The sequence below is a fragment of the Colius striatus genome, chromosome 4, assembly GCF_028858725.1.
Source record: "Colius striatus isolate bColStr4 chromosome 4, bColStr4.1.hap1, whole genome shotgun sequence".
Classification (NCBI taxonomy): domain Eukaryota; kingdom Metazoa; phylum Chordata; class Aves; order Coliiformes; family Coliidae; genus Colius; species Colius striatus.
Window position 1 is genome coordinate 13,460,131 of NC_084762.1, and position 21,473 is coordinate 13,481,603.

The following is a 21,473-nucleotide window of genomic DNA, read 5'->3' on the forward strand; positions in this document are numbered from 1 at the left end:
ATATTACAACACAAGGATTTACCATTTCTATGAAAAGACATGAAATCATCTAATGCATTTTTTGAATAATTAGAAACATTCATTATTCTTGTTTATACTAAACCAAACATATTTCATTTTCTACTGACATATATTCTATATGCACAAAAGCTCTAAAATAAATTTTGTATTATAACATATCTATTTTGAAGTAATATGTTATACTTAAATTGTTTGCATTAGAAATAGGTTACTAAGTTGTTATTGGTGTGCATTCCATACATCAATACAGTAAATGATTTATTGCAAAAGCTGTTTCCTAAGGTTGAGCTGTCAAAGCATTTACTTGTTCAAATCAGTAAAGCAGTTAAACAGTCTCAGACAAGAACAACACAGACAATGAAAAACTAAACAACAGTTGTCCTTTCAGCTGTCCTTTCTCCCCAAAATGTAGAAACCAAAACCAAAAAAAAAAGGAGATATGCAGATGTTATCAATTGGTCTTCACATACATAGATGTTATCATCGGTTGGTCAAGCTGTCGCTGGAGATGGACCTTGCAGTACACAAAAAAAAATGAAAAAGCATTTAGGAGGAAAAGGTATCAGTCTTTCTGAAAATGGGGACATAATTAATCTCTCTATATTACTCAACTCCAAGCACACAGACTCCGGGGGAATCTATAGGAAGAATGAAGGGCAAGAGAAAAGTTATTCCCTGAAACTAGAGATACTGTTTCTCCTCTGATGACTGTTACTAATTGACTGGAAAGAAAAGGCAGGAAGAGATATCCAGACCTAAAGGAGTCCAGCTTAATAGTAGAGAATCCAGGTGAAAGACTTAGGGATAGGGTTTGCTTCAGACATGGAGGGGAAAGAACTTACTCCAGTCTTGGCTTCAAATGAAGCCATTTCCTGAGGTCAGTTCAAGCAGTTGAGGTAAAGCATAATTTCTTCCCCTGTTTACAGTGGTCATTCTAACAATGTGTTACTTGTCTGTCCTGATAATTTTTTTTTTCCCAATGTTTTTCCCAAACATTTTGCTTAGAATTTTGTCAGTGAATGACACCTGCAATAAATTATTTAATGGGAATTCTCATGAAACCAGTTCAGTTGTCAAATGTATATTGTAGGCAGTTTTGTTCAGCCTGAGAATGCCAAATGATCTTTTCATAAATGGTCAAAGACAATCCTAAAGCAGCAAAATGAACTTTTAGATGTCTGTTTAAAGATACTCTGTTGGTAATATGTAAATAAGGGCAAAACTAATGAAATGAGCTGAATGATAGGTACTGTAGAATTTCAACCTTTTCTCAGTTCTAATGTTCTTCTGAGATAAATGATCTCCTACTTACTGATTTCAGTTGCTATGACAGTGATGTTATGCCAAGGAGTTTCTTCCCGGTCAAGTGGCTTTGAGATGAATAAGGATCCATTTCCTGAATAGATGTTGAATATTCTGTCAAGGTCAGTGTGTCGATCCACAGAATATCTGTCAAGATACAGTACAACTGAGCATCACAATCTCCTGTTACAGTCTCAAGTTTAGCTCATAGCCACCACTAAAAGTTTTCTAATTTTAACTGTGGTTAATCAAGAACGTTTTCTTTACAATTAACCTCAGCTTTCCTGTAGCTGTTTGAGTAGTGTAGCACAATACCAATACTGAGAAACAATTTTTTTAGAACTAGTGATCAGGATGAAGAGCAAACTATTTATGTGGGCAGTTTGTTAGATTGATATTTAAAGTTACATTTTAACTTATATAGTGATGCTGGAATAGCAACTAAAAATGAACATTCCTAGCTCATATTTTTGCAAATTATTTTTTCTTGGAGAGCTCAGTCATCAAAAGGCACACATTGCAGATATATACAATATTGATTTCATTTTACAAGATACTTTTACGATGTCACAAGGACCATCAAAATCACCAGAAAAGTCTTTGGCTAAGGTGTTGTTTAAAATTAAAGTTCTTCAAGTCTTTAGGACATTTTGGTTTGCTTTGTTCTTTTCCAGCAAGGAAAAAAACTCGATTTACATATTTGGGGTTTTTTTTCATTTAATTAGTCTAGTAGTTACCAGTCACTCTCAGGTTAAAATGAGATTTTATACTTTTAAAAATTTTATTTTCTTTCTTCTCTCACACCTCCTACCTCAAACTGTGCTGCTGCAAGACATAATAGGCTTGTTTAGCAAAGCAGAAATTAGGTTTCCCAATCAGTTCAAATGTAAATACACAAATTTTAGTGCTATGTTTGTCACTGCAGATAATAATAGCAGATGGCTAACAGTTACAATTTCACAGCACTGAAATCATACCTCCAATTGTTATGACTTTCTTGCAATCATTTCTTATTTAATGTACTGTGGTCATTAAAGAGTTAAGCTATGGGACATGGTAGACAATATTATGTCCTGGGGGTTACGAAGGTACAGAAGGTTGACTGCTATCAACCAGCTGGAAATTTAGAAGTGCACCATTGTGAGTATTTTACATAAATTTGGTGAAAGTATGAGGACATGATACCAGTTAAATGCTGACCTCTCATTTTTGTCTGGTCCCTATAGACGGTCCTTCAGAAGCATACTCTGCACTATAAACTGTGTTTGCCTTCACAAGCTCTCATAGATATTTCTCTGATTAATACTTTTCTGTAGCTCCTACGTGCTTAGTTTCTCAAGTGCCCTCCGGTTACATTGCACTCACATCACTCTGTGTTCTTTAGACTTGACCTACACCTAAAGCATTTTATGTTGTGTAATAGCTTACTTTATTGCATTCTTTGTTATATCTGGATCTTGGGCTACAACCTGCCCAATAATGCTTCCTTCCTTGGCATCTTCATCTACCTCTATTAAATACCAAGGTCTGCCAAACACCGGAGGTTCATCTATGTCTTCCACAGAAATTTTGACAGAAGCTGTATCTTTGAACGACCCCAGCTGTAGAAAACGAGGATCAGGGTGTGTGTTCGTTGCTTCCACTCTTAAGGTGTATAACATCTTGTTTTCAAAATCCAGATGCTGAGGAGCAAATAATAACAACAATAAAGAAAAATGTGTCACTTTACAAGAAATAGTATTCCGGTTTATAATGCTGAATTAGAATCGTGGGCATTTTTAGGAGCAAAAGCTCTAAAATTTAATGTATCCTAGAGAAGTTGGAGTATATTATGGCTTGTTCTCAGTATAAGAAAAATAAGGAGTATTATAGGGCAGCAAGGTAATTATGACCCATCTGTCTACTACTTGTTCAGTTTCCTGGAAAGCCAGGAGGAACAACTCTATAGAAAAAAGAGAAACAAACAGAGAAGTTGGACCTGATCTACAAATGAGAGTAACTAAAGGTCTTATTTTTCTGATCTCATTGGTAGGAACAAGAAGAACTATCCCAGCTCTTAAGTGCTCCATCTCCTGTTTTCTTCTTCCTTACCCCTCCTCCATTACCATCTATCCTTGTCTATTTTGCATCAGGAGCAACCTAGACCCGTCCCTGGCCTCCATGTTCCAGAATGAAAATAAAAAATATACAAAGAATAATTTCCAATCTATGTGACATTTATATTCTGCATATTCGTATTTGCAGATATATATACACATTCATATGTGCACACATGTATTTGAGTGTGCATACATAAGTATAGGTATATTTCCAAATGTATATATATAGGTCTATGTTATATAGAGAGATGTAGATACCAATTAATTGTTACTGTTGTGCTCTACAAGAAGTGAAAACAGTGTTCAGAGTTTAACAGTCTGAACACTAGAACATAACCAATAACTCTGTCAGAGTTGGCATTTTGAATTACATTTCTGCCCGTTCTTTGCTTTTTGGACTTCCATTGACATGATATGTAACAGCCTGTTTCACCAAGGTTGGACTTAAACCAAGACAGATTTTAAGTACTGGAGATAGCTGACTGTTGGTCAAATTAAGAGAGGGACAGTTCAGCCTTGGAGGTGTAAGTTCATCAAACTTCAGGAAAGCCTCCAACTCTTGTGCACCTTACCGTAGCATTCAGCTGATAAACCTCACTGTGAACTGAACCCCTCCAGGTTTTCACAGCCCTAATTTGAAAGTACTGTGTGTGAGAGTATATATATTGAACAGACAGCAGTCACTGAAATATTGCTTTATGTGAAGTGACATGCCAGTAAATTTCCCTCGAGACTTGAAAATAACAGATATCTGCTGAAGAAAGGGAAGAACAAAACTAATACAACAACTCCTTGGCAACCTGACCCCTTGTGAGATCTACCCTCCCTTCCCTTGGAAAAAGAAAAATAACTGTAACACCTGGAGAGCTAAGTACATATAAAAAAGAGGGAGAAAAAAAGAAACCTTTTTGACAGTTATAATCCCTTCCTGTGAGTCCTTGTCAGTGATGATATCAAACATGTCTGATCCATCCCCATTGGAGATACTATACTCAGTCTCTGCATTTTCACCCACATCAGGGTCATTGGCTTTAATTCTGCCAAGAGGAGTCCCAGGTGATGCCGACTCAGGAGAGCTGAACTGGTAGGTGCCTGGAAGAGCAAAATCAAGCATTTATTGTTTTGAGAAGCTTTGTTCTTCTGAATAATAAACATCTTCAATTCACTTAGATTTTTAAAGTAACCTGAAGCTTGAAACACTAAGAAAAATGCTCTTAGTCATCATATTAAACTTTGTAGCAGTATTTGGAGTTAATTGACAAACTGTCACAAAGATTTTAAGTGATTCTTCAAAGCCATTTACTTCTATGCTTTTAACTTTTTTGTTTTTCTTTAATTCATCTCTGTGGAATAGAGACGCTCAACAATAAGGTACCAGTTCTAACCTTGATTATTTAATGGTGGGGTTTTTTCCTCTCAGTTTTCAAGAAAGGTTCCTACATATATTTAAAAGTAGTACAGGATTTTGGTTTTGTTTTCTCAAGGCACTAGGGTTGTAGAAACCAGTGTGAATTTGGGTGAGAGACCAAAATAGAATAAGCTTTGGTTATTTAATTTTAATTATTTCAAAAAATATATTCAAGATTTGTAGGTGTTCTGTGTGAAAGTAATTAATTCATTTGTTATTGGCAATACATACTAAAGAGTCATGGTAAATAGCATTTGGATACATGTTCAAGTTAATTGCCACAGTTAATTGAAAGGCAGATGCATTCAGATTTTCTTTAATTTACTCTGCATATACTTTTTGTGCTCTTTCAATGGTTGGTTTCATTTAATGTTTTTATAATCAGGGTTTGATAGAAAGAATTACGATTACACAGACATTTTAATCTTGCCTATGTGCACGAAAAGTGAATATATATGTATTTTCTGACAACATTTGCAATAAAAAGCTAATTATAAAGACATATTGTTGCAGAAAAAAATATTAGTAAGATGGTTTTCTTGACCAGATAGAACTAGACAATGAAGACCTCTCATCACCAGCAAGACATAAATGTTTCCAAATCAGTATTTCAAGTTATTTGCCACTAAGAAAACATTTTTAAAGATCTGATATATTCAACATTTTACATGTGATGTTCCAGAATGTGATATTTCTTCTGATCTGTTTTCTCATGTAAATTCATATAAATTTACTGAGTGAAGTAGTAGCATTGGAAAAATACCTGAAGAGTCTCACAGCATTAGCACCTGATAAAACACACAATCTCTATTTGAAAGGTCCCTTAAGAACCTGTATAAATTACATTTGCTTGTTCCTATATTTATATGTCCTTTGCTTTCTTTTAAGATGCCTAAAGGATCCTAAAGATTCATTTTAAGTACAAAGAATATACCAAAAGCCTGAGTGCTGAATGAGTTTCCATCCCCAGTTGTACAGACTAGGCACAAAAGAGTGTCACTGCCAACACCTCATGTTCATGGAGGTATGTAGAAAATGCTACAATTGATGCTATATTGTATTTGCTGCTACAAATTCAAGCTTGTAAGTGAAAAGTCATCAGCAGATTGTTTGGCTGCAATCCACACAGACTAAAAGGCGTATCATTTCCTTAAACCAGTTTGAAAATGCGATGAATGTTAGGATCCCTGACAGCTAAACCATAAGTTTGAAAACTTGCTCAAATTCAAGTTTTTGGCAAGTGAGCCAGAAATAGTGTAAGAGTAATCATGATACTTATGACGTCTTCCAGAAGAAATAACCCCCTTGAGTGCTTTTGCATCTGAAAGCATTCTTTATTTTTGTGGTGCTGTGTGAGTGTTACACATTTTCAGCATTCTAGTTGGCTGAATTTTTTTTAGACTATAACTGGAATCAAAACTTATAGAATTTTCATTAAGGTGCCTTTTAAATACAGTTTAGGCCCGTGTCTTTTCTTTCAGGAAACTCCTGACAGACTCCTTTCAGGAAACAGAACAAAACCTAAAATTTGTTCCTCTTAATGCAGTCTGCACAACCAGTACTTCACAGTGCACTCTGCCATTTTCCTTTCTTCTGTCCCTCTAAGAAATCAGTATTTCTTCAACACCTTGACATTAACTCCTGTTGCTTACATTTGCAGTTCACCCACTGCTTTGAGCCCTGTTTTTACTTATTATTGCCTCACATGAGAGAAAATGGAAGAAAATAATTTTTGGAAAGAGCAGACTTCCAGGCCGAGATAGTTCTTTGAAGGTATGCCCCTCTTCATAACTAAGAAGAAATCAAAACCTCCTTTATTTGATTTCCTAGGATGTGTTGAAAACCACCCTGCTGAGGAGAAAGAAAATGAGAGGGAAGGATCATCAGCAAAATGAAAATTGCACTATTAAATAGATCCCACAGCAGGTCTTCTATAGCTCATCCAAAGTGTTTCAGTGATGTTCAAAGTAGAAAGCTACAGAGAATATTGTATGAGGCAGCAAATTGTGTAAATTTTTTTATAATTAACTACAAAACCCAAAGCTTATTGAAATAATCAGAAGAACTTCCATAGACTTTAGGCTTCAGCTATCTTGAAAGAAATGCATCGTAAGGAACAAAGGCTTTCTTCATTCTTCTTCATTCTTTATTCTTTATTTTTAAAAATTTGATTTGATTTAATTTAATGCAGTGACAAAGATTACAGTGCAATGTACTTCACTGCATACTAATTCAGCTTCAAGAATTCCTATCTGCCAAAATATTATGGGCTATATCATGCTATACATATTTTAAAAGTACCCCTCCTGAAGTCAAACAAGGTGGTTGGTTAAAAATTGCTGTTAGAGTTTGCCACGTGAAGGTGATTCTCAGCTAGTGAACTCTCAAGTGTGAATTCAAATTATATTTTCTTTATGTGGACTACAGTACTTCTCCTCTTTTCTCTTTTTAAAAAGCAATCTGACACCATGAACAGAGATGAAAAAGGTTATATACAATTTCAAGAATCCTTTCCTTCACGATGTCATAGTTTTCTAATGTTTTTTTCCTGTTATATGTTGACCTGTTTACTCTATTCTGAGTGTACTTATTGCCATGGTACTGAAGTGCTTTTCAAATTTCTTTAAGTCCAGGAGAAAATTTTCTAAATCATCTCTGTTCGGTCCTTGGTGCATCTGTGAAGTGAGACAGTCGGATCCCTAATCAGTGCCAACAAGCAATTCAAATTTTATAATGTGGACTTTTTTCTAGCAGGCACTGAACTGAGGCTGTAAATTTCTTCTATCTGCAGCTTATCAAGCAGTTATGAGACACTGATTAACAATTTGGGATGGCGTTTAAACCAGTGCCCTAGGATGATATGATCTGTAGCGTGCTGCTGTGAGGCTTTCTGCATTGTGCAGCTTTCTGTTGTTTGCCATTTTTTATTCAACCATGATATTTTTTTTAAAACCCAGCAGCACTTAATTTTGTCAAACTGGTCGAGATTATCAAAATAGTTCAACATCAAAAGTCGAACAGAGATGACAAGTACTTAAAGGAAATGCTTAGACTTCCAGCAGAGCATATGACCTGACCAGTTCTGCCTGTGCAAGGTGGTACATTGGAAAATTTGCTGACCTATTTGCTTGCCTAAAAATGTGTTACTAAAAGCGTCTCTAAAACTGAACTGTAGGTTTTGTAATTAAATTCCTCTGAAGGCTTTCAAGTTACTGCAGTTAGCCTGGGTTATTGTTAGAGCTCATATTCCTGGGAACAGAATGGAAAATAAGTTTATCATTCTGAGAAATATTTTGTTGTTAAAACAATTGAGGCAGAGGTTCAAATTTGCCTTAATAATGCTGCAACATAAACAGACAAGCAGTCAGCTAGTGCTTATTTCCAAAAAACCCAAAGGGAGAAAAGTAGAAGATCCAAGATGATGAAAGTGAAACAGGTGATTTCAGAGAGGTTCTCTGGAAAACAACAGGACTATTAGATGCTTCATACTCTGGGGGAAGCGAGGCGGATTGTTGTTGACATCAGTCAGAGTGATGTTCACGGTGGTGGTCCCTGACAGTCCTCCCATCTGACCTCCCATGTCTTTGGCCTGGATGACCACTTGATACTGTTCCCTGTTTTCTCTGCTCATGTCTGGTAAAGCAGTCTTGATTATGCCTTGGAGGAGAGAGAAAAAAGAGAGACAGGAGAAGAAGCATCATCCACTTGAATCTAAGAGTTTTTAAATTGATTCAAGTAAGATATACCGTGTAAATGTTAAACCTTGGTAGTCAAAACAAGGTATACTACAATAAACCTTACCATCTATGTCTAATTTAATGTGCTTTTTAGATAAAAAGTTAAATGTAACAGAGACATTATTCATTGGTTTTTTTTACGTGCTGAATCAATCTACTCATTCAGGTATAAAAATTTAAATGTATTTGTTGAATTAATGGATTTTTTCAGCTACTATTTGATTATTATGTTAATAAGTTATATAATATCCAGCCCTGGTGAGGTTTTGCTATTATAGCATATGACTGAACTCCAACATATCCTGGATTCATTCCTTTGGGCTGTAGTAAGTCATAGATTTTAATGCCTGTGATAACCCCTATAAATCAGCTAGGACTGTAGCTAATAAGTGAAATAGGCAAGACTGTAAAATTAGTGTTGGGAAATCTTTTTTGTGTGTCTATTCTCAGTAATTTCAAAATGTAATTTACATGTCTCAGAATCCTGTACAGCACACAAAGAGTGTAGATAACCTCAGGTGAGAAAACCGAAAACCACAGAGCCTGAACAAAGAAGTGACCTCAGAGCCCATGAGACTTTTTCATTACAGTGCAACCATACAAGTTTTTGTTTGGAAAACCAAGCAGAGCTTTTCTATATATTTGTATATATGTTTAGAAGTTTTGCAAGGTTGAAAGTGATGGGAGCTTTGTTTTCTGAAGTGGGAGAATTTAAACATAGTGTCCTTTTTTTGCATGGAGGATTCACACCCCTGCCTTTTGTGGAAGGCAGCTCTTGATATGGAAGATGTTCTATTATGTAAAAGAAAGTAACCCTGCAGAACTTCTGCTCCCAGAAAGAGAGTCAATCAAATAAAAAAAAAAACCCCTCTATAGTCTAGTGGTTGTTGCATTTACATCTGATGCAGTATTACTAGGCTCTGATTACTATAGTTAGCTTTGTTAGTATATTTAACATTGAAAAGCAAATTGGATAAAACCGAAAGATAACCTCAAAGATCTCAGGTCTCTCCCAAACCATCTGCCTGCCCAAACACCTGCTGCCATCCATTGAAGACCGTATGGTATTGATCCTATTTCCCTGCTCATGCCTGGTGAAGATGTTTTAAGTAACAAATTAGAAAAGAGGAAAAGGAGAGAGACGGGAAAAGGTGGAAAAACTTTGAACACTTTGATCTTGGACTGTTACTGTCTTTTTGATATAATGCCTTTGCTGTATTGGAAAAATAAATCGTTTCAAAAAGAAATTAGCCAAATTAGTCTGCCCAATGGATTAGAAACTTTGGGATTTGGGGACACAATTGTACTTAAATTCAGACAATTTTGATAACGTGCAGAAACAATGCGTGCTGAGTCTTAGGTGCATCAGGATTAGGTATCTGTAGGGGTGAAGGAATTATGTTGTTTTGGGGTTTTTTTTGCACCTCAATTTTGCATAATAGATATCCAAAGTTCACAAATTTCTTTTTTTTCTTCTTCATGTCGTATCTGATTTCCTGCATGTCAGTGAAAAGGACTTCCTTTCATGCTTCACACCTTAAAATCATTGTTCTTTGCTTAAATTCTAATAACTGATGCAATCAGAGAACACATCTTGGGTTTAAAATTGACAGTGATCACAAATCTATCACAAACTTTTGGAAGTAATGAATTTCTCTTTGGGGGTTATTTTTTCACCTTGTAGTAGGATATTGTCCAGCTCTCTCTTTTTTTTTTTTTTTTTCCTTCATAAGGACAAAGTGATACAATTCCTAGAAATTACTGTAAAATAAGCTTTAATAGTTTCAGGATTCTTTGGGCCCTTTACAATATTCTACACCCTTTCTGCACTGTTCTGCAAGAAGTTTTATTCATACCAAGAAGTTCTTCTGCTGAGATTATATTATTTTTACCAAGAAAAGGGCATTCTTATTGTGCTTTCCAGTTTCCAAAAAGTGTATGGGCTTCACGTCAGGTCATATGATGCCATGTGCCTGTTGCAATATTGAAATGCAAGTGAAAAGTGTCTTGATCCCTGCACTCTATCTCTGTCATTACAAAAAAGGCTAAATGAATTGCTAACCTGTTTCTGGATCCACTGAGAAATATGGCTGTCCCTGGAGGATGCTGTACACCACTTTGGCACTGTTTCCATAGTTGGCATCATCAGCATCTGTGGCTGTCACTTGAATTACAGATGTACCTAAATGGGTAACAAAGAAGGAACCAGCAGATTTTAAGAAGGCACTAGTTCTTGTGGACCACATACACTAGTATTGAATTTCTCAAAAATCCTAACAGCATCCAGTGGGCTAATCCACTTATATCTTACCCAAAGCAAACAGTAAAATAAAGTCTCATCTTTCTTGTGACTTAAACTAAAATCATCGCCACTTAAGAGTCACAGTTAATCATGAGCAAATGCATTGGGATTGATACATATCTTTGAAACCCAACACAGCATCAAGTTTTTGTGTCAAACAGGTTTAAAGATTATTCTCTGGTAATAACATGGCCTCAGTTGAAGCTGTTGATTTAAGTGGTAGGTAGCAGCTGAGTGAAGAGTCCTATTATGATTCTTAAGTTTGGTTTAATCTGTAAATTAACCTAAAGCATATTTCCCCACACACATTCTCTGCTTAGATCCAAACCTCCAAATATCTGAAGTCAGACTGAATAAAAAAAACTTGTTTCTTCCTATCTGACTTTTAAGATGTGTTAAAAAATGTAGTTGGTTTTACAACGAGAAATTCTGCAGTTTTCTCTTGTATTCAATATTATCCACCTATTTGACAAATAGTTGCCTTTAAATGATAACTCTGTTTTTTCAGCGCTCACTGCTGATGCATGAAAATGGCCTACATCCATCCTTTGATCAAAATGAGGAGAATAGAGGCTATATGGGATTAAAAGCATTTGGTGTACTTCATGATTAGAAGCAAATGAAAGCTTCTTCAAGGCCTTTCTTATGAGATGCATAAAAGGACAAACCTGTACTTCACAAGCTTTTATTTCTAAGCAATTTTCAAGAAGTCAGGATAGATTTTACTAACACATTGTAGAAGTGACAGATGTCTGGATAAATGCAGGCAGTCCCATAGTTAGAAGTGTAGAAGTCCTTAACTCCTTGCCAAGGCTGGAAGGATATCTGAGAAGATCTTTACCCTATTTTTGATTGGGTGTCTTTTAATGTATCATCTCTAGTGAGCACTATCCACTTAAGTGCTCTCATTTCCTCTTCCTTTTCTTTTTCATATTCAGCCTCTCTGGGTTGAATTTCACCTGGATAACTTGCAGTCGAATGTTCATCCTGACTGCAAATTTGAAGATGTTCATTTCCCTGTGACTAATGGAATCAAAGTGTGTAATCTCTAACGGTGCTCTTCAGTGTATATGAGGGATTGGGGAAAGTAGAAATCCAGAATAATCAAAACAGATTTATGAGAGCACATATTATTAGATCCTTTTAGGTGCATCTGTTTTCTCATAGCATGTAATATGTTTTACACATAAAAGTTTTCCCTACATAATAGTAACAACTTCCACTATTTCAGCATGACAAGGGGGTGGGAATACTTCTTTCTCTGCAACAAACCACCAGAAGAAAGTTGTAAAAATGCTTTGTCACACTTCATCAAACACTGAAGATGATTTTTGCCATCAGCAATCCAGATTACTTTTTACCTGGTTAAACAGTTAGAGGTCATCTGTGTGCCAAGATGAGCTGTAAAGATATTCCCGAAGAAGTGAATATTTAAGGACAATTTAATCACTAACAGTGTTCAGCAGAACTGCTCATCTGGACAAATAATGAAGACAGTTTTTTTGAGAAATGTAACATTCCATGGGTCTTATCTGCTTTCAAATGAAATTAAATCCCATAGCACCTCAGCACTGCCAGGGAGAGTCAGTATCACTTGCTAGCCTATAAAAAATGTGAAAGTCATCAGTAGAATCAAATGCTTATACTGTGTGCCACTATAGGACTTAGAAATTAAAAATAATGGGAGATATGTGTTTCCATCCCACTCTTCCTCCCAGACACCCCAAAATACCTTCATCAGGAAAAGTTTTTGCTGTGGCCTTCTAATCTAGGCACCGTTTTGGGGCAGATATAGAAACTGAGTATGGTCACTGAACTCACATTCACTTTTCTGAGCTTACCATTTTGAATAAAAAGAAAATGCTGAAGCCTGTTTCGAGAATGATGTCTGGACTTATTTTATTTTTTAAGAAAGACATTACAAAGCTCAGGGTAGTCTTTGGGAAATTTTGATCCTTGTCTTTGGAATCGTGAGGCTCAAGTGCCATATAAGCCATTACTAAGGAGAGTACAGAAGCTCTTACCCTACAGATATTTTGGAGGTCAATGCCAGATAGTTCAAGTGGATCTTGATCTTAGATCAATGAGATCTCATTATAGTTTTTAATATATCCATATTTTCTTTTATTTGCTGAATTTTGTAGACAGTCTTCTTCTTCCTAGTAAACTAATAGTACAATTGTGAAAAACTATTAACAAAAACATATCCTCGGAAAGTTTATTGTCATCGTTGTAGTTCACTCTGCCAACAGTCAGCTGTGTCTTAAAGAAGGAGCCTCATGGATAATAGGGAATGTTCGTGCAGCTTGGTTTTTTTGTTTATGAGGAAACCTTTTACCTTTTGGGGTCCAAAATGAAACAAGCAAAGGCAGCAAAAGAAAGGAATTCAGCACTAATTGGAAAGTAGTTTGAATCTTTTTAACTAAGACAACTGCGCTCTGCCCTCACTTTCACTTCAATGGTACCTACAGGATGAGAGTGTCCATTTATTTATTTAGTCTAGATTACCTCACAAGCAGCCTTTTGCCCACATTTGTCAGCAGAAGTCAGCATGATTTCAAATACAAATCAGGCTGCTAGGTTAAAAATTAGAAACTTTCTCAGATACTTCCACATCTGCCAATGTGAGCAGGATTAGAATCATTGAATCATAGAATCGTTTCAGCTGGAAGAGACCTTTAGAGCCTGGGCAGAGCTGGGATTGGAGGGAAGGTGTTTTAGTTTTTGCCTTTGCTTCTCACTATCCAACTCTATTTTTAGTGTGCAATAAGTGAAGTTAATTTTCCCAAATTAAGTCTATTTTGTTCCCAATGGTAATTGGTAAGTGATCTTCCAGTCTTTATTTCAACCCGTGCACTTTTCCGTCTTATTTTCTCCCCTGTCCTGTTGAGGAATGAGAGAGCAGCTGAGTGGGCCTCTGACAGTCAGTCAAGATCAAACACACCACACAGCAAGCTGGTGTAATAGATAACAGAGAAAATGTGAGAATGACTAGAATAACAGTCGAAGGAGTGATAATATATCACTTTTCTCTAAAACAAAGTGAACTTCAGCCCAATCCTAACTAGCAAGCCTACAGGATGCTAACTAAACCTCAGAGTTCTCAAGAGATATGTCTTGTTTTCTTTTTCTTTCTTTCCCTGTTGTATTTGTTTTGTTTTGATGAATTCTCAGTAGTTTTTTCACACAGCTTGCAGATTGTTTCGTTGGCTTTGTCTCTCAAAGATTATCTCTATGTCAGCATACAATGAGTAAGGAATAGCAGTTTGCTGAATGTGTTGAAATTGCCAAGGTTTATGAGTGCTGTAGAATTAACGTGGTTTTTTTCCTTCTTTACTTAGATGTACATTTGAGTCTGGAAGCTTAAGCACTTTGACAAACACATCTGTGATGGATGAGGTCCTAATGTAAAGGTAGAAAAATGAAGAAGGATGGTTATGAAGATTTCCTCAGAGAAGACAAATGTAGACTGAATCTATGTAAGTAATGTCTTGTGTGCATGTGTTTGTGTTAGGCTTGCATGTATGTGCATGTAAGGGAGTAGAGTCCAAAAAGGAAAACTGAGTTAGAGAGAGCATCGCTCCATATCTAGGACAGTATAACTCAGGTGTCCCAATAACTGAGTCCCACTAACACAGTTTTCCAGAATTGCTGAGGAAAGAGACATAAATTTGAAAAAAAACACAAAAAAAACCCCAAAAATCCAAACATTTGAAATGAGAATGCTTCTCAGAATTATTTTAAATGGTTTCCATTTTTTTTTTTATGCTTTTCAGTCTTTGAATGAGTCTCTCTGGTATAATTAGGTCTCCTAACCTGATAAAGGAGTGCATTGCAAAGCTGAAGTAAATAGCCTGCAGAGGATTCCTGTAGTGCAAAAAAGGTCTTCCAGTAGATGAGATAGGCACATGTTTTGCTACCTTTTCATGTCAGGTAATACACTTCAGCATGCAAGTGGCTCCTTTGGTTGACGTGAGCTAAAAAGGCTTCTGCCACTTAGAAGAATATATCTGCATCTATTTGAAAATGCTACTTTTACAGATAACTTCTTTCTGTAACCTTCATTTTGAACAGTAATCTCTAGCTTGGGCGAAGAAAAAGAGCATATTATGTTGTTAGCATAGTATGTTTCAAGACTCCACTATGAATGTTGGATCAAAAAATGACAGTGTTTTAAATATCATTCAAAACCATGACATTTCTTTTCCGAAGGGAATTCTCTAACTTCAAAATGTAGTTTAAGTTTGATTCTGAGATTTTTTTTTATAGAAGTAGATTTTCAGATCAATTGAAACTTTTGATTATAAGAAAAATTGTTTGTTTTAGATTTTGTCCTTGTAAGATAAAGATTTCAAATAAATATTTTGAAGTGTAAAAATCTGAAACTGATGAAAAATTATTTTTTACATCATCAGCCAACTTCCTTTCTATTTTTGTTCCAGTCAACTTCTGTTAAAAATTGGTAATTATTGAAATGTTCTGATTTTTACAGAGAAATTTTGCTCTCTGTATGTGTGTGTGTAGCTCAGTTTAAGAGAGAGCTTCTTTCAAAGCAGAAAGGCTGTTTCATTTTTAGAAATAGAAGACAGCTGGGGTAAGTGGAGAGGCAGGAAGGACTTTATCTCCCTAAAGGAGAAGCTCTTGTGCTCGCTTCCTGTTTTCAAGCACAATGACAATCTGCTATTCATCAAATTTATTAATGGAGGGAAGATTTTAGGAGTGGATTACTTTTACAAGCTGAAAAGATTTGAGAGAGCTCTGGAAAACCTCTGGAGGTTATGAATTTTGTTTGTCTAAAAGCCTAAAGATAAGTGGACAGATAGTTTGCTCAGATAGCATGGCTCTAAGGATTATTTTCATGCAGACATGCTATGGAGATGTCCCTGCTGAAGACATGAGTGACATTTTAAGTGAGAAGTATTATACCACTTTTGGTTTTGAGAGCAGGTTGTACCCTTTGAATAGGAGCCTGTGCTTAGGCAATGAACCAGAGAAATTATGAATTAGGAGCAGTTATTTCACATTAACTAACCCTAAAATCTTTAGGAACACCCAGAATTCGCCACCAAGGATTTCATTACTGTATTAGGTAGACCACTTTGTATAAAAGAGCAGGACCAAATAAGATTGAGGTGTAATTCTTATGTTTTGACTGGAAGACAACTCTACATAGAAAGCTGAAGGAACAGGGAGCTGCAAAAGGAAATGTGCCTTCTGTACGTGACCACAATTTAGCAGACATTTCACTAGATGGCTTTTTCTTTGATGTAGAAAAGGCTAGAAGGTTGGTAGCATGACAGATTTGCAAAAGCAAAGGAAAAGGAGAGTAAAAGCAGAAAAGGAGCAAGTGTCAACAGGTAAATAGACAAGCGATCCAAGCTAGAAGAGGAATATATAGACATGACTGAATAAAACAAATAAGGCCGACTCAGAACAAATAAGGAATCTGAGGAAACAGAGTCAAAGCAGCAATAACAAGACAGTGAAAAATTAAGAAGGTACTCAAAGTGTAATTTAATCATATATATTGAGCAGAAATGTATAAAAAGAGAGGCAGCAAAAAGGTGGCATGAAGCACGAGATGCAATAGTTTGTAAGATACATTTTACAAGATGATGATTTTTAATAGGTATGAGGTGAAATTGAATTTCACTTGAAAACATACAGTCTCGTATTTTTGTATATATAGTCTTACACAATGGCTGATTGAAAAGTCAGTTGATGTGCTGTCTCCTGTAGATGGGTACTGTACCTTTGTTTTGGCTGCCCACTGATCCACCATTCGGGAATCACAGACTTTGCACAACTATGATGTACATAAACAATCACTTTCATCTCTGCTAATGTGACTAAAAGTAATTTATGAGAGATGCAAGAAGATGCTGCAACTATGCTGCATGTTATAGCCCTATGTCCTGCCACAGAGCTACCTTTTCCTCTCTATTTCACTCCATCCCAGTAAAAACAGATGGACCTTATCACCCATTCTGGAAATATAAGATGCTAGTTCTCTGCAGCTTTACTCTGGAAGCTGTTCCTTGTATTTTGTGAACACAATGGGGAAATTATTCTCATGATTTCATGTGTGATGTGTTTTGATGTTTTGAGGTTTTGTTCAATGCCTCCTTTTCTATGACAAAATGAATTCACATTTTAGGCAGTGTTATCAGAACTTCCGTTAAAGAAGTATGTGGTAATGATTTTCTCACCACATAGAAAGATGCAATGTAACTAAACTATTCTGTCTTTGATCTGTCTGAAATGCTGCATAGGGTAGAAGCTTTTGCCAGTGAATACAGTATATAGACCATTGTAACATAATGTCTGAAATTGAAATGGAAAAGAATGGCTAAAGCCCCTAGCCTTCACCCTCCTGCTGTTCAGTACCTTGGTACAGTAACTATAGTTTTCCTTTGGCAGTAATTGTAAGGGTGAAGTGTATCAGATGCCCTGCATGAGAATCTGAAAAGCATTATGAATGCAGTAACAAGTGGTAAACCGTAAAAAAACTGGGGAGTATTTTGAAGTATTGGTGAATGAACAACTCCATGCATGTTTATTTTTTAAGGAAGCTCCTTTTTCTCCTTCTCACCATAAACAAGGTACCTTCTGAAACAGTAATAGCAGTACCATCAAATGGCAATGATCAGATAGCGAAGTGCAGTCAAAATCTCTCAGGTGTTGATGTTGACTAGCATTTACATTGCATGTCATAGCAACTAAAGAGGTACAGTAGAAAGTGATCTGCCATCCATAATAAATGAACTGCAGTTTAGAAATCTTTTCCTTTTTGTTAAACATGCTGTACATACTTAGAAAACACATTTCTTTTAGACTGAGCAAGTATCTGCAGTCTGTGTTCAAAAAAAAACCATTAAAACCAAAAATGAAAAGAATGAATCACATCATTATCCTCAACATTTCTGTTCAAAATAATAATGAAACTCACCAGTAGTGTGTTTCTGGGCCTGGAGCTGCTATGCCTGTGGTAAGGTTATTCCAACTAGAATTAGTTGCTAATGAAACCAGCATGTTGAAGGAGCAACAAATAATGCAGTAATATGGCAGTGAATTACCTTGGTTACTCTCACCACGGTGCTTTTACGGAGTATGTGGAACCAGGCCAGTTTCACAGTCTGACAGCTTGTTATCCATGGCAGGTTAGCTACAGGAACTCCAGCACTTGTTTCCTTTTTAAAGATGGAAATGGGCAGTCTTGGCCCTTTTTTCCTATCTTAATTTCTGGAACACTCCAAAAGAGAGAAAGAGCTTCCAGCTGTTTTAATGCTAAATGTAGGGAAAGCTTGTCCCTGTTGATCCTCCTGTAGTAGTAGTTCATAAAGGCTGCAACACAGTTACCTGTTAAGTAAAGATCTCAATTCCAGGCCAACAGTTCCAACCAAGATTTTAGTTCTATTTATAATTATTAAATTATAAAATAGTGAAGTAATCATAGCAATGTCATCTCTTGACTGCTCTCAGGGCCTTTTGTTTATGTAGCACAGCTTTAAGAAGCTTTCTGCTTTTCCCTTATCTCAAAACAAGTTAACTGGGGTCCTCCATAGCAAAGTTTCACTTGAGAGCAAAAAAGCAAGCTTAAAAGAAACAGTTTCAATAATTGCCACTTTTTGAGACTAAACTAAGTTTCTGAGGTGCGTAGTGGTACAATTCTGTATTTTGCAACACAAAACAGAGAGATATACTAACTTCTTGGGAGAGAACAGGTTGAGGTGTATGAACTTTGAAGGAAGAAGCAAATTAGATTCCCATACCTGTTTTTCATTAGCCCTCCTCTTTTGAGCTCAGTTTTTTTACCTCTTTATTAGATTTCAGAGAGTCTCTTTACTATGGATTTCTATCTATGACTCAGAACTAGAGCCTCACTCTCATTTGCACCTTCAGAATTTGTCTATAATACAAGTAAATAGAAATGTTTCCAGAATTTCTGCCTTTTTGCCAGCTCTACAAGGAGGTGCAATTTGAAACTGAATATTAATCTCTATTATAACTCTGAGAATGTAGTACATTATTGTTAAGACAACAACCTGTTCTCATATTTATTTTGTTTGGGGGCATTTTGTTTATTTGTGGAAATTCCTGTTTTGGTGGTGATAAATTCTGTCTCTTTAAACTGTGGAACTGTGGAAAATACTAATTTACTATGAAAATGCAGTAAATTAAGATATTGTTGCTAAGCGCAAATTTATGCCAGTTTATGCTGTGTGATTTGTGGAAGCCTCTTGCTTCTGTTGTGTTCAGATACTGTGGATGTTGTCTGTGGAAATGACAATGAAGATCTGTAATCTGGAAGCGAAATGGAGTCTAAAGTAGAAGATTATCTTAGTCGTGGGCTTTTTTAAAGTTGTATTAGTTAGAGTACGATTTTTAGACAAAAGCAAAACAATTCTAGAGCTTGCAAGGTTATATGTAAGTAAATGTAGATATAGGTATATATGTGTGAGTGTATGCATGTGTAAATAAACCTCCTAGAGTATTAAGTAGGGTCACTCTGGAGACTTTTTGGTTACTATTTCTAGAAGTTCCATTTCTCTTCAAAAGTGTTCAAATGTCTAGAGTACAGTCTGTGAAGTGGTTCCCATGCAGAAGCAGTCTGCTAAAGACTGCTGATTTTTCATCATGTTTGCAAAGTGATTGCAAGTGAATTGGATATTGATTGGAAGATTATCATCATGGTAAATGCCGAACATCATCAGGATGATCTCATTTGGGCAAACCTCATAGATTCAAAAACTTCTGGATGAAAAATCAATTAAAGGTATTGATTCCAAATTGCCTTTTTGGGAAATGCTCTCAGAAATGCTTGATCTCATTTCCAAAGATTTAGACACTGGGATGTCTAGTTATCAGTGAAAACTAGTTGGACATATGCTTCTAAATAGTTTAGCTTCTCAGTTAGACACATCTTCCTGATAGCCAAGGTAAAACCTTATTCATGAAATCAGTACTTGTTAGTCCTCAGGACCATGAAATACAACTCTTTTCACCCTGTCCTCAATCTTAACCACTTCGATGCACTAAAGAGATGGCAACTATTTAGATGTTTTTTTCACAACAGTCACATATTTTAACTTTCATTTTTTTTTGTTTACGTCTCCAGTATACCATGCACATAGCCTTATTTATCACAGACTGTTTATCATTTGCCTTGGAGCAGAGTGAAGTAACTCTTATTGAGTTGGCTTTCTGACAGGAAGTGTTGATGAGAATCTGTGGCTTATTGGCAGCGACTCTGTTAAATGCAGGATATTCACATACATGTACATACTTCATTGGACAGCAAGTTAAGTTGGTTTGGTTTTTAAATTACCAATTAGGATTGAGCAATATGTGCTTTAAATTTGAATATATTAACAACTTTCTTAAGTGATACAGATCTTAATTATACTCAATCTGAATTTCAGTGTCACATATCTACGAGTTTGTAGGAAAAAGCTATGCTGGAAAGTCTTTGAGACATCTGTTTAGATAGTAGGTAATAAAGTAAAAGTGAGCAGCAGTAGCTGCCATTTCTATAATTCATATTCTATATTGCTGGAAACTTATTATCAATTCTCATACTTATTTTCATGATTCAGTTGAAATAAATGACATTTTAATTTTATAATCTATATAAACATATATATCTATTATATAAACAGATATGTGCATATATAAGCATGTGCACATTTTAAGTGAGAAATTTTAACAATACTATATCCATATGGGCATCCTTCTAGCTCAAAGAGAGCCTCTTTTTTAGGGAGAACAGTGGACTTCTTTTAGGGGAGTATTATTCCTTTCCTGAGCTTGTTACTTGTAGACTGGTGGTATGCGAAAGTTAAATCACTTGTATCAGAAGCAGGTCTAATCACTCACATGATATAAAGCTTTCATTTCTCAGTAGCTCTACTAAAACCAAGAGTAGGCACAAGGGAATAACTGATAAACTGAGGTACAGGGAATAAATAAATATGTAGGATTCTAGACCTTTGTTTTGTGACAGATTAGTCTGTCTTGACAAGACCTTTACCTCTTTGGAAGACCTAAAATTGTGTCAAAGTATCTTTATCTATGTTCTGCTGTGTATGATACTTGGTTACTTTAATTTATATTGGGAGAAAAAATTGTTTAATCTTACACCCAAATGTGATCCATTATATTTTATTTGCACATTTTAAAAATACTTTGAAGTTATAGAGAAATCTGGTGAAAAGAACCCTGGATACAAACCACTCCCTCGGTGGTTTACTTTCAAAATAGATGCATGCACGTGTCAGCATGATTTAAAAAAAACCCCAAACCTGACATTTTACACTCAGCTGCATAAAGTTGGGAACTAAAATGTGTATTGAGGCATTCAGAAAGCTGCCTGTGCTTTTAAAAACAACTGAAAAGCTTCTGTGTACAGAAGATTAGACTAAGTAAGCATCCCAGATGTGCTTTGATTTAACTGAAAAAAGAAAATAAATAATTCTTCTCAATATAATTTGCAATTCCTAGCTATTCTCAGCAAGATTTAACTTATGTGTAGTTAATTACAATTCCTGACTTAGATCTGTGTGTCCAGCCTTCTCAGCCTACTGCAGAGCCAATATATGTTAAAT

The 21,473-nt window shown here is 35.8% G+C and overlaps 1 protein-coding gene across 2 annotated transcripts in view; it reads right to left on the reverse strand.

Moving 5' to 3' along the window:
* CDH9 (cadherin 9) overlaps positions 1–21,473 on the reverse strand; it is a 68,284-nt gene that overhangs the window by 12,548 nt on the left and 34,263 nt on the right. The window contains exons 3-7 of one of the 2 annotated variants that reach the window (XM_061994591.1): positions 10,630–10,749; positions 8,320–8,487; positions 4,327–4,514; positions 2,752–3,005; positions 1,334–1,470 (exon numbers count right to left, since the gene is read on the reverse strand). In XM_061994591.1, the coding sequence (XP_061850575.1) occupies positions 1,334–1,470; positions 2,752–3,005; positions 4,327–4,514; positions 8,320–8,487; positions 10,630–10,749 (867 nt within the window). The remainder of the gene's footprint in view (positions 1–1,333; positions 1,471–2,751; positions 3,006–4,326; positions 4,515–8,319; positions 8,488–10,629; positions 10,750–21,473) is intronic. The other variant, XM_061994592.1, reaches the window with a different exon arrangement.